Below are 12,500 nucleotides of genomic sequence, written 5' to 3' on the forward strand. Positions count from 1 at the left end.
TTTAAACTATTATGTCTTGGTAATTGTACAAATTTGACAGGAGTTTGAATTTGGCTTTGAATGTGCTTTGGGTAAAATGTCAGAATAGTGCCATAATAATGATGGATTCCTCTTACCATTGACTACTCATTTATTGTGGAAATAATCCACGACATGATGTGCTCAAAATGTTTATCACTAAATAAGGAACTAGTTGAAGCTCTATCTTGCCAAGATATATTTGGAGGATGTTTGTTGACCTTAATGCCATAAGTATTCTTACATTACCCAATAACTTCCCTGATATACTCCATGCATCTCCCTTATAATCAGGGCCCAGATAGTAGGATACGGAATTGCAAATTATCTTCACTATATACCATTTCTGTGGGGTTTAGTAACATGGTACTCACTTGAAAATTACTGTGCCTTCAACTGATGCAAACCAGAAATACTCCTCTCTTCCTCTGCACTTGATCAATTCCAAAGTTGAGAGAGTCTCCTTTCCCTCTATAGTGGTTGTACCTTGGGTAGTTGGTAGGATATCAGAAACTTGATATCGATAAATTCATATTATAAAGCGATAGTGGTTTACTGAGTGGGAAAGGTTCTCACTATTTATTATGTGCACCTGTATCATCAAGTTAGCTTTTAGTGCCTGGATGGACACTTGTTTTTCTTTTTTTCTCTAATTATATTACTTTATTTTGTATTTGTTCATTTATGTAGAATCTTTTGTGTGTTATGATCACTAATATCAAGGTCATATTTACATTTTCAGAAAATAACAAAGATGGATGGAGAAGATTCCAGGCAAATAAATGCTGAGGCAGCATTGGGAGATAACTTTGGGCAAAAACAACAGACTACCAGTACTCCTCAATTGCAAGGTTCAGTTAATGTTGTAGCACCATCAGGATTGGATTCCATGTCCAGTGCCACAACAACCTCACAAGGAAGTTTTAGTGGAAGCTCAAACTCTCAGCCTGAAACACCGCCAGTGAATGTGGATATAGATGTTGATAAGAAAAGAATTGAGTCTGGCCCTCCACAGGGTACATTGGTGTCTAGTAACATTGATTCTTCAATGGTAAAAGAGACATTCCAACCAGTTGTTGACAAGCTTGCAGCTTTACCCATTCAGCGTTCAAATGAGGGACTTTCCTCATTAGTGTCTTATTCCTCGTCCTCGGCAGAAGCCTCAGCCTCAGAGGATAATGCTCAAGATGACTTGGATGAGAACAGCCTACCAGGTTTGCCAGAATCCTTCAAAGAGACCCAGCAAGAGGCTCCCAAAGCTGAAACTGAATCTGAATCTGTTGTGGAAGAAACAAAAATTGAAAAAGAACGTGAAGAACCAGTGAAAGTGGAAGCTCCAGTAGTCCAGGAAACTGATCCAGTACCTACTGCTGTTCCTGAAGTCCAGCCAATTGAAGAGAGTGTGGAGAAGGAAACCCCTGAAGTCGAGACCACAGCTGATGAAACCCAGGAGCCAGAATCACCAGAGGAGCAGGCTGCCATTGAAGAGAAAGAAAATTCTCCCATACCAGAGCTTCCTGATGAACCAGAGTCCATGGAAGTTGAAGAAGAACCTGAGTCAATGGAAGTTGAAGAAGACAAGTCTTCTGAAATGTCAGAAGTTACTCAAGATACAAAAGGTAAGACCTCTAATTTTAATTTGTTAATTTTCTGTTGCATTCCACGACTATGATTTTCATAGTATATGCTTGCTCTGGTTCATAGAAGTAACAATTACTCTGACATGTCCATTTCCCACCAGAAATTGATTTTTCTTGTGTGTGTAATCAAAACATGAAAATTGTAATTTCTTAAAAAGCAGATTTGTAAATGGAAAGGCAGTAATATATAGGCCTTTTACTGAAATGACACTAGTGTACCTGAGAATAGATAAAAATACTTATCCCATTACCAATGAGGCTGTTTTGGCTCCAAATGGTAAAAATACTGGGATATTTTAAACATGTAAGCCTTTAGCCTTGGGCTATTTGCCTGCTCTGGTCACGGCTAAGTGCTACGTGCCCGATCACCCAGTGCACCATCCAGATGGATAGCCATGACAAAATATCTCATCCCCAGCGGCTGGTCCTACTACTACTCGATGTGATATCTTGTCACCCAGTGTTAACGGGTTAAAAGAATTCAGTATTATTTATATGAAAAGAAATGATTAAGTCAGTGCTACTAAAAATTAGATTTGGGAGATGACGTCTTTGATTGTGGACAAGGCGATTATTATTATTCAGTATTGAAAAACATGGCTTCAGGCTAACTTTGGAATTAGGGCTGTCAGAACCATAAAACTCCTTGCCTATATAATGCTCACAACTGAGAGCAGCCAACATTATCATGACATGTGTAGGACCTATCTGGACTTCTAGCCCACCCTTGCCATAGCATTTATAGAAGCATGGAATGGCATAGCGTGTATGGATAAGGGGCATTAGAACGTTCTTTACTAATTTTCAGTCGTGTTTGTATTTCCATGGCAGGGCTTTTAGCATCAGAATTTCATGGGGGATTTCAAACCATTGATGATTGAGACATGCTCTATCCGCTGTGGATTGGTTTGATAATATTTTTTACACTTAGATTGAGTCAGATGCTAGTCATCAAGGAGTCAATTAGTAGGTTTACCTCACCTCACCTGTTTACCCTATTCTTTGCATCTAAAAAAAAAAAATTCTCCATTATTATGACTTACTATGAACATCAGTATTATTATTATTATTATCATCATTATCATTACCATTATCATTGTCATTTTCATTATATTATTATTAGTGTCATTATTGTTATTATTTTAATTATGTAAATAGCAATGATGTTAAAGATTTTTTTTTTCTTTTTTTTTTCTTTTTTTTTTACAAAATTAAAGGAATAAAGTTAACAAGCAAGGTCAGGTAGGCCTACTAATATACTCCATAGTGACTTAAGTATTTGTGAAGCCATCTATGTGTAAAAAATATATATAATCAAACCACAGTGGACAGTGAATGTATACATCACTCCAGGGATTAAAGGGTTCAACATGTATCTTTTCAACAATTTTTTATATGTAATTTTATTTGTCAGAAGGCTTAATTCAACTTCAGAAATTTAAGAAATATCCTCTTAATGTTGGGTCCTTTCTGCGAATAGCCTGTTTTTAAATATAATTTTTGGTAAGCATGTAAGAAGTTTTATTTTATCTATTTGTTTATTTATTCATTTATTTGTTTAATCATTTATTAAGCCTTACTAAATCTTATTCACATGGAATGCAGTATTAAAAAATGTCCAAAAATAATAAGATTCAAGGCATTCATTCATTGAGAATGCCTTTTATCTACAGATCAATTATTAGTTATTATTTTTATAATCATTTTAATTTTTACAACAGAGCCTGAAGTTCAAGAGACAACACCAGAACCTGATGAAAAAGAGCCAGAGGATGTCCTTGATGACCCAGCCTCTGATAATGAGGAGAAAGCTATCCCATCGGAAGAAGATCAGGAGGAGATGCCACGCATGGAATCTGAAGACAAAGCAGTCATGCATGAAGAGAACGTCAAGTCTCCAGTGGAAGAGGATGGGGAAACATGCACATTGAAACTGAGTAGTGATGAGAGTACAGGCTTGACAGAGGCTGAGTTTAAAGAGAAAGCTGAAGAGGAGAAGAAGGATGATCTAGAGGGTATGGAATCCTCAGGAAGTGAAACCAATGCCCCAGAAGAGGCCAAGGAGACTGCTGTCCCAGAAGGGGAGGATGAAAATACCTTTGGGATTAAATTAAAGAGGGCCTTAGATGAAGAAATTGAAAGTGCTGAAGAACCGGTAAGCAAGAGAGTGTGCATGGAAGAGATGCCTGTTAGCAGCTCTTCCTTTGAGGGCAAGATTCTTGAAAGGCAAAACACGCTACCCTTTGAACCAGACACAGAAGTGGGAACCATTGTTGAGGACCAGTTGATGGGAGCTTTGACAGCTGAGGACAAAAAAGAAGAAACAATACAGAAGAGTGACGAGGAAAGCAGAGATGACATGTCAATTGGAGAGAAATTGAAGGAAATTCAAGAAGAGAAATCGGATAGTAAGGAGAAGGTAATGAAAGAAGAGGAGGAGGAGATTGCCACACCATCAAATAGAAGGAAACGGAAGAAGAAGTCGTACGAACGCCCACGAGGAGAAGGAGGAAAATTCCGGAAAGAGAAACCTGGTATGTTATGTTCCTTAGGTTATGTGTCATAGAAATCATACATACATACATATATATATATATATATATATATATATATATATATATATATATATATATATATATATATATATATATATATATATATGTATATATATATATATATGTATATATTTATTTATATATATATACTTATATATATGTATATATATATATATATATATATATATATATATATATATATATATATGTGTGTGTGTATACATATATGTGTGTGTATTTATATATATATATATATTTATATATATGTATGTGTATGTATATGATTGTATGTAAAAATTACAATATTTTGTTTCAAATTTACTCAAATATGCATAAATACTGTTTTGATATGAATTATCTTAGAAGGAAGAAAACTGCTAACATTATATAATACATTGTATTCCCTTTTTTTCTCTTTTTTTCTTCTTTTTTTACTTTTGCCCTGAACTTGAAATAAGGTTTATACAAAACAGATCCTTCTGTGTTGGATGAGGATACAAGGATGGACAGTAACCTACCCCAGGATGAGGACTCGCAGGGATCCATTTCAAGGAGAGAAGTTCGCAGATTCCGCTGTGAAGTTATTGTTCCAGAAAGGTGAGAATTGCTTACAATGAGAATATTTTGATCGTGACATGATTTATTGTTATCTTTGGGCTTATTTTTGTTATTGTTATTCTTCCTGTTTAACCCTTTATCTGGAGCCTGGGAATGCTGGATTTCTGTGATTCTTTAATTAAGCAATTCATTTGAAATTTTGCTCTTGACACAATCATTCCCTTAAAACATGAAAGACAGTGGAGTGAGAGGCAAAAATCATAATCTTGTTCCTATCCCTAGTGGATCTATCTTACGGTCTTACAGGAAAAAAGGTTCAGATTTATTTTTTTCTAATCCTGGTAATTGAAGCTTAGTATTATTTATAGTTATAGCATAAAGAAAAAATATTAATGCGCTAGCAGTTTCTGTTCCAAGATTTGTTTGACAAGACTTTGCTCTATTCCTTACTTTGGTAATATATCCTCGTGTGTCAAGAGTTATTACATTTATTAATTTATATGTCAGACTATGGAATATTGCTTCTCAATAGGCTCTAACAATGTTCATATAACACGTGATAGCCAATGCCTTTTTTTTCCCAGTACTGAAGCCTTCACTGCAGAAAAGGTCGTAGAGTATGTATGGCCCTTGGAAGGATTGGGAGAGCATTATTTTATTCAAGAACAGATCTCTCAGTATTTGGGAATAATGTCCTTCAAACGCAAATATCCAGATCTGCGCAGACGAGCCATCGACATGCAGGAACGTGATTATCTAAAAGAGAAGGGCCTAGTATCGGAAATGGCATGTGATTTGGGTAAGTTGTAATGTTTGAAATGACATTAAGTGGAGGAAACAGTTTTCTTTCTAAAGAAATTATTAGATCATGCTGATGTCTCTGATAAATGCATAGATTTTTTTTATCAGACTTTTCAGCCTATAAAAATTCTGTTTCAGGTTTGACTGCAGTAAGGAGTGAAGACGTTTTGGATGTTATGTTTAATGATTTCCCATCTAAATTTGATGAATTGCAGCGCCTCTTGCGAGAACGCAAAGAGAATGAAATGAAAGAGAGAGGAAAAGGTCAGTAAATGTATTTGATTTTCTGATTTATATCAAATGATACTTTGAGCTGCTATTCTCATATGTAGATTTAAATGATTAGATTTAAGGCCATTAAGAAGAAAAAGATTTACAGGGGATATTTTTATGTAGCAGGACAAAATAGAAACCTGGTGCTTCTGTCACACACAACTTTTCTCACTTTTCCTTTTGATACAAATTAGTTTGAGGTAACTGTAACTTCAGTATGAAACATGTATATACACTTGGTAATTTAATTGTTAAATTGTAAACCAACAAAAATAAAAAGGTAAATGTACTTTAGAGCTGATATCCAGACCAAATATTTTGTTCCCTAAGTATGCCCCACAAAAATTCTGTGTATCAGTACTTTAGTACTTTAGTACAATCTCTTTTCTGAAGCAGAATTAATATACCTATCAGCTTATTGAAGGGATCCTAGGGTGCTGAATTGCTTCAGTCAAGTTCCATTTCAAAACAGATTATCTTCTACATGTTTATACCAAGTCTAGTTGTTCTTAATCTTTATGAATTATGACACAAAATTTTATGTCTGCTATTGTAAATTATTTTTGGTATTTTGCTTTCAGTGAATTACTCCATGGCCAATATAGACAAATCTAAAATGCAAGAATATGGAAGGAAAGCAGCTGCTGATGCTGCTAGATGGAATGCAGCATTCAATAAAGAGAAGAGAGATGAACGCAGGTATATTTGCAAAGTTATAAGTTACTATTTTCCATAAAGCCTTTCTTCCACAATTACAAAATTTGTATTATTCTTCAGCCTGTTTTCTTCTGATGAATGTATTGTTTATTCTTATATAGTGCAGAATATTAAATACTAAGAATACTGAAGACTAAGCATTCAATTATGCTATTTCAGAAGTGAATTTAAATGTTGTATTCTTCCATCACAGGTACAGCTTTGACCTTCAGACATTCTCTCTGCAAATGCCAGCCAGCAAGGGAAAGAAGCTTCCACCTGAGTATACCAATATTGGATGTTATCCTGTAGCTGTTCTACCAGGACAATTCACAGACTACTATAGAGAGTAAGTAGTCAGATTTGATAGTTTAGCTCTTCTTTTCATGTGTACCTAATTATATATCAGTTTCTGTTACTGCTCAAGAAATTAGATGTGAATACAAAGGAGAAAAGCTTAGTTATAGTTGTGTACAGGTATTCTTTATTTCATCAATGTTAAAAATCGACAGATACACCCCAGCGGCATTGAGTTCTTTGCCCTTAAACTCTGTCATGGCGCCACCCATTACACGAGAAACCTTGGGCTCTGACGGTGCTGGGTCAGACTCTGAAGAGGAAGCTTCTGTGCCTACGTGAGGATTGAGATTATTATGTTATTGACATTTTTCTTCTTCTTCTTCTTCTTCTTCTTCTTCTTCTTCTTCTTCTTCTTCTTCTTCTTCTTCTTCTTCTTCTTCTTCTTCTTCTTCTTCTTCTTCTTCTTCTTCTTCTTCTTCTTCTTCTTCTTCTTCTTCTTCTTCTTCTTCTTCTTCTTCTTCTTCTTCTTCTTCTTCTTCTTCTTCTTCTTCTTCTTCTTCTTCTTCTTCTTCTTCTTCTTCTTCTTCTTCTTCTTCTTCTTCTTCTTCTTCTTCTTCTTCTTCAATGAATTATGGCCTTTTTAAAAAGGGTTTTCAAAGAATATATTCTTAATTACCCTTTGCAGTATCAGGGTGCTATTATCACTATGTGATGTATGTATGTTTTTCATGTATTTTCATCATGTTTTATTTATTCTCTTTATCCGTGGGTAGATTTGGTTCTTTTAAGATTTATGAGAGAAAAAAATAAGCAAGAAATATGATATTAACTTTGGGTATAGTTTCAGTACTGTAGTAATATTTTAGTTAGAGAACAACTGTATATGCCATGGATATACAGAAATCATATTCAGATATCACATAACTTTCGTTTTCACACAGGCAAGGTACAGATGAAACAGACAATGTTGATATTAAGGATGAAAAGGGTGAAGGGTTGCCTCGTTGCAAGGTCTGTAGTGGTACCAAGAATCGCAATAAAGGAGGAAAGCCAGAACCACTTATCATATGTGGCTCTTGTAGATCTGCAAGTAAGTGAATATCTCATAGATGTGATTCATAATCTGGAAAACATTTAGAAACTGTAATATTTGAAAAGTAACAAAAAAACAAACTAGAGATATATAGCTCAAGTACTTTCTGAAGTAGAATCAGCTTATTGAGTGTATCCTAAAGTGCTAAAAATCCCCCCCACCCCCTCTAATGTATGTGCTTAAAACATATTCATTTTTCAGGTCACCCAACATGCATTGATCTCACCTTAGCAATGGTCCCAAAAATAGAATCATATAATTGGCAGTGTATGGATTGCAAAAACTGTGTTCTTTGTAGTGATCCAGATGATGAAGAAAAGATGATCTTCTGTGACATGTGCGATCGTGGGTAAGTAAAGCATATTAGGAAGTCATTGGTTCAGCATATAATAATGCTGACAATACAGTATATGATTATGCTGGGTCGATGGCTTTTAACCCATTCATGACGGGATGTATTTTTGCCTACTCCCACTTCTGCTGCGAAGATAACAAGTGAATGACTCTTTGTTGTGGGGTGTATTCCTACTGTGCAGGGCCACGCTGAACCTCTCAGAGTATTTTTCACCCACACTATCTTTATGGTTTGCATGGTTACATCGACAATGTCAAGGCATATAAAAATATTGCCATGTTCAGATGAGTTATTTTAGTTGAAAAACATGTTACAGCAATGCTTTTCTAGTGTTATTTTATTGAACTTTGCCTATATTCTTCACTTCTATAAGATGATACCAATGGAAAGTGGAAGTAATCTTTTAGTGGAGTATCATTTTTTCCCAAAATGAATAGAAGAACAATATAAATAATCATACATGTATATATGAATATGTACATGTACCTCGTGACATTGTAATTGTATTACATTAGTAATTTTTTATTTTATTTTATTCCTTGGCTTATCACATTTGATTTAATAATAGCTTTTCAGCTCAGATCTTTTTATTCAATCAATGTAGAAATTACCATGGTGTCATCAATATCATATGGTTTTCTGTGATGGCTTTTTTTTTTTTTTTTTTTTTTAACATTATATCACATTTTATGACATTCAAACTCCTAAACTAAAGTAACAGAGTCAAGAAATTGTGAAAAATAATTATGTCTAAGAACAATCTAGCGTTCTACTGCTGACGTTTCAGCATGTCACAATTGGCCCACCTGGAACTTAACGAAAAAATGCATGACGTCTCAGGACATCACCCGAGTCCGGGGATATTTTCCGACTCTGGATAGGACATCAACTGGCGCAAATGGATTAACCCATTCACGCCGGGGCGATTCCGGCTTTGAATGGTCACAATGCCGGGGTTTTCGAACACATAGGCCTAATGCCTCGGAATTCTCGGGCGCACTAGCAACAAGCCTGGGCTGTCCGCTCGCTCACCCCGAGCGCCGGCCTTGGCCAAATCGCGTCCCCGGCGTCTGACACAAAAACCACGAAATGTGTCAGTACGTCATCCGGTGCAAATGGGTTAATGATGGATGACATGAGATTCATATCAGGGCTGGGCTGGGCTGGTCTTCCCGCCATTGATGCGAACGCCACATCATGGCTTTTGTCTGGCTAAGATCAGGAATGATCACGGAGGAATTTGTTTGAACATTAAAACAAAATATAAGAAAAGTTTATAATGTCACAAAACTAAAGAAGAAGAATATCATTCTGTCAAAGATATATTTAGGCATAATTTTTCGAGCAAATATTCCATATATTGTTATATTTAAAGATACATAATATATGTACTTCATGAACAGCACTATCAAGGAAATATGTATTTTTGTCCATTAGTTATTATCAACATTCTTTTTATGATAGATCTTATATTCTATTGGATCAGGCATATACCATTTCATATCGTTACCTATGCATGAAACAAAGTACAAAAGTTATAATTAGTATTGTTGGCCAGACTATTTTTGTTAGTATGTTTGGCTTGCATTGTTTGTGTGCAATCAATTTCATATTTCATTTGATAAGATTACTGAAATGAAAATAAAAAAAAATGTAGAAAGGAAGAAAAAAATATATTGGCCAGTTCAGTATTTTAAACTAGGTATTTTATGATCTGGTCAATTCACTATTTCATACTGGGTGTTGTATGAATAGAAATTCCTTTATATTTTATTCCAGATACCACATATACTGTGTGGGCCTACGTCGTGTACCAAATGGACGCTGGCACTGCAAAGAGTGTGCCATTTGCTCATCCTGTGGATCAAAGACACCAGCTGGCAATGAGCATGCTAAGAATGCTGAATGGCAGCATGAGGTAAGTCCCACTTTTAAAAATTTCCTTGAAAACTATCATGTGGAAATGAGCACTCCTGGTCAGATACAGCATATAATTGATTTTAATTGGTTATTTATTGTATTACAGTTTAAGAAGGACAAAGATAACAAACAGCTGAAATATGCAACAACGCTGTGTGTTCCTTGTGACAAGTACTGGAAAAGACGTCAATTCTGTTACGTGTGCCTAAAGGTGTACAGAAGTATACCTGAAGATGGCATGGTACGGTGCTCAAACTGCCCCAAGTATATTCACCGTGAAGGTATGATAAGAACCAATATAACCTTTAATGCTACTGTTCATGTAAGATACCAAACATTCAATATTTTATTAGTGAAACATTTGATAGTTCCTATTGCAGTATACCCTCATTTGACTCATGCCTTCATGTTCCAGGCTGCTCTACAATGTATGAAAATGAACGCTTTTGCAACAACTGCTTTAAGATGCGCAATACAACGGCACTGAATCACTCAAGAATCATTGCTGCTGCTAAAAAGAAGATGGCATCGGGTTATTAGAAGAAGAGATTTTTATTGTATTATTCATAGTCAATATTATTATCCATATTTGCATGTGTATGTGAATAAAAGAAACTGTAATTCCATGTATATTATCAAATGAATGTAGTTACAGATGATCTAAAGAACTGCTATGTGTTTAATGATTTCATGCATGTGGCAAAGAAGATAAATGGGAATTTTCATATACGTACATTATATAAGTATTTTCTTTGATGTGCAGCATCAGCATTAATATTTCTTTTATATTGTAGTAAATGAGATAATGTAAGTATGATTGCAGCTTTCATGCAAAAGTGAATGTATTACAATCTCTCTAAACCCCTTTTTAGGGTAAATTTGAGAATATTCAGTAACATTTCAAAAGATTATTTAAATTACTAATGAAATTTATAATCAGCATTCACATAATGATGGAAAAAAAAGTTAATTGGAAAAATGGACAGATTTTATACTTTTTATATTTTGCTCTGAGTAATATAGAAAGTAGAGGTTAACTTGAATCTTTTTATTAATTTTAGACTAAAGACAGTACAAGTTCACATTTTCACTAACAGAGGTGATTTTGAATTTCTGTATATTATTTTTATCCAGTGAAAAATACACGTGTTCTGTACTTTCTGTATAGTAAATCTGATACGTTGTAAGAGAAAAAATGTATTAAATTATTTACCTCCAGTGAGTTTGATACTTATTAAGCATTGCAAACCTGACATGTAAAAAGAAAAGAATATATTCTTTGACATGCCACATTGAGGGAGCAGTGCTACAATCTTTGCAATTTTGTCTGTAAAGCAGAGATGTGATTTTCATGTTAACCCATTACAGACAGGGATTGATTTGCTATTTGCTTTACTGGTACCCTGGAAGGTGACTAATGCCACCTGCCTGGCCCCCTAGATGGGTTTTATTTCAGAGTGAGTAAGATTCACTGGAAGTGAATGTGTTTATCGATGTTGTTGCGTGATAGTGTGGCAGAAGCATTACAGTTTTATGAGAGGGCAAAAAGTATTTATATTTTTTTTTGTTGTGTCATGGTGTCATAAGGAAATAGTAAGTTATTAATTAAAGCATACTAGAGAAACACAATGATCCACTCTACCCTAACAGCAAATATACTATGGCAACCAACATGTTGCCACTTGTCCTCAGCATAAAAACGTTTAGCATGTATGTGTTGCCACATACTGGCAAGCCAGTATTATACTAACTTGAGTGAATGATTGATTAAAATATAGGTAACTGAAACATAGAGACACAAGTTTAAAAAAAAAAAAATAATAAATTGTAAGGGAAACTTGAAAAGACAAACAAAAAACTAATGCCATTGTTTCAATTATTTGAAGTCACAAGAAATGATCTAACACTCCCTTATCAATGTGTGTTAGTAGTATCCTCTGGTCCTCATGAGGAAAGTCATGTTGAATTTCCAATACTGCTTTCTAATAGGCTTTTGAATTACAGTTAACTTCACCCACAACACACTTGCACTCAAGCCCCAGATACCCACTTTCAGCCAACTTCCCAGTCAGCACAACATATAAACATTTATCAAATGGATGAGCATAAGAATTTTGACTAATGACTAAGAAAATTAATATCATGTAAGTAGAGGTACAGCAGATGCTTTCCCATCTGTGAAAGCGTGGAAGAAGCTCCACTTTTAACCCAATGGTGCAAGGAAGTAATCAGTAGTGCGCTAGGATTAATATCAAGGTTGCCCATGAGATAAAAATCAGAAGTATGGGAGA

The 12,500-nt window shown here is 34.9% G+C and overlaps 1 protein-coding gene across 2 annotated transcripts in view; it reads left to right on the top strand.

Moving 5' to 3' along the window:
- The window catches only part of e(y)3 (PHD finger protein enhancer of yellow 3), a 13,865-nt gene extending 2,438 nt beyond the window's left edge, over positions 1 to 11,427 (top strand). The window contains exons 2-14 of one of the 2 annotated variants that reach the window (XM_043005286.2): positions 761 to 1,637; positions 3,380 to 4,192; positions 4,687 to 4,810; positions 5,356 to 5,570; positions 5,711 to 5,836; positions 6,427 to 6,544; positions 6,756 to 6,890; positions 7,054 to 7,176; positions 7,783 to 7,931; positions 8,136 to 8,283; positions 10,069 to 10,207; positions 10,316 to 10,490; positions 10,625 to 11,427. In XM_043005286.2, the coding sequence (XP_042861220.2) occupies positions 773 to 1,637; positions 3,380 to 4,192; positions 4,687 to 4,810; positions 5,356 to 5,570; positions 5,711 to 5,836; positions 6,427 to 6,544; positions 6,756 to 6,890; positions 7,054 to 7,176; positions 7,783 to 7,931; positions 8,136 to 8,283; positions 10,069 to 10,207; positions 10,316 to 10,490; positions 10,625 to 10,749 (3,255 nt within the window). In that variant the 5' untranslated portion in view covers positions 761 to 772 and the 3' untranslated portion in view covers positions 10,750 to 11,427. Of the gene's footprint in view, positions 1 to 760; positions 1,638 to 3,379; positions 4,193 to 4,671; positions 4,811 to 5,355; positions 5,571 to 5,710; positions 5,837 to 6,426; positions 6,545 to 6,755; positions 6,891 to 7,053; positions 7,177 to 7,782; positions 7,932 to 8,135; positions 8,284 to 10,068; positions 10,208 to 10,315; positions 10,491 to 10,624 lie in introns of both variants that reach the window. The other variant, XM_043005285.2, reaches the window with a different exon arrangement.
- Positions 11,428 to 12,500: the final 1,073 nt, after the last annotated feature.

This window comes from Penaeus japonicus, unplaced genomic scaffold (genome assembly GCF_977035675.1).
Source record: "Penaeus japonicus unplaced genomic scaffold, GWHDUDI00000001_assembly GWHDUDI00000002, whole genome shotgun sequence".
Lineage (NCBI taxonomy): Eukaryota > Metazoa > Arthropoda > Malacostraca > Decapoda > Penaeidae > Penaeus > Penaeus japonicus.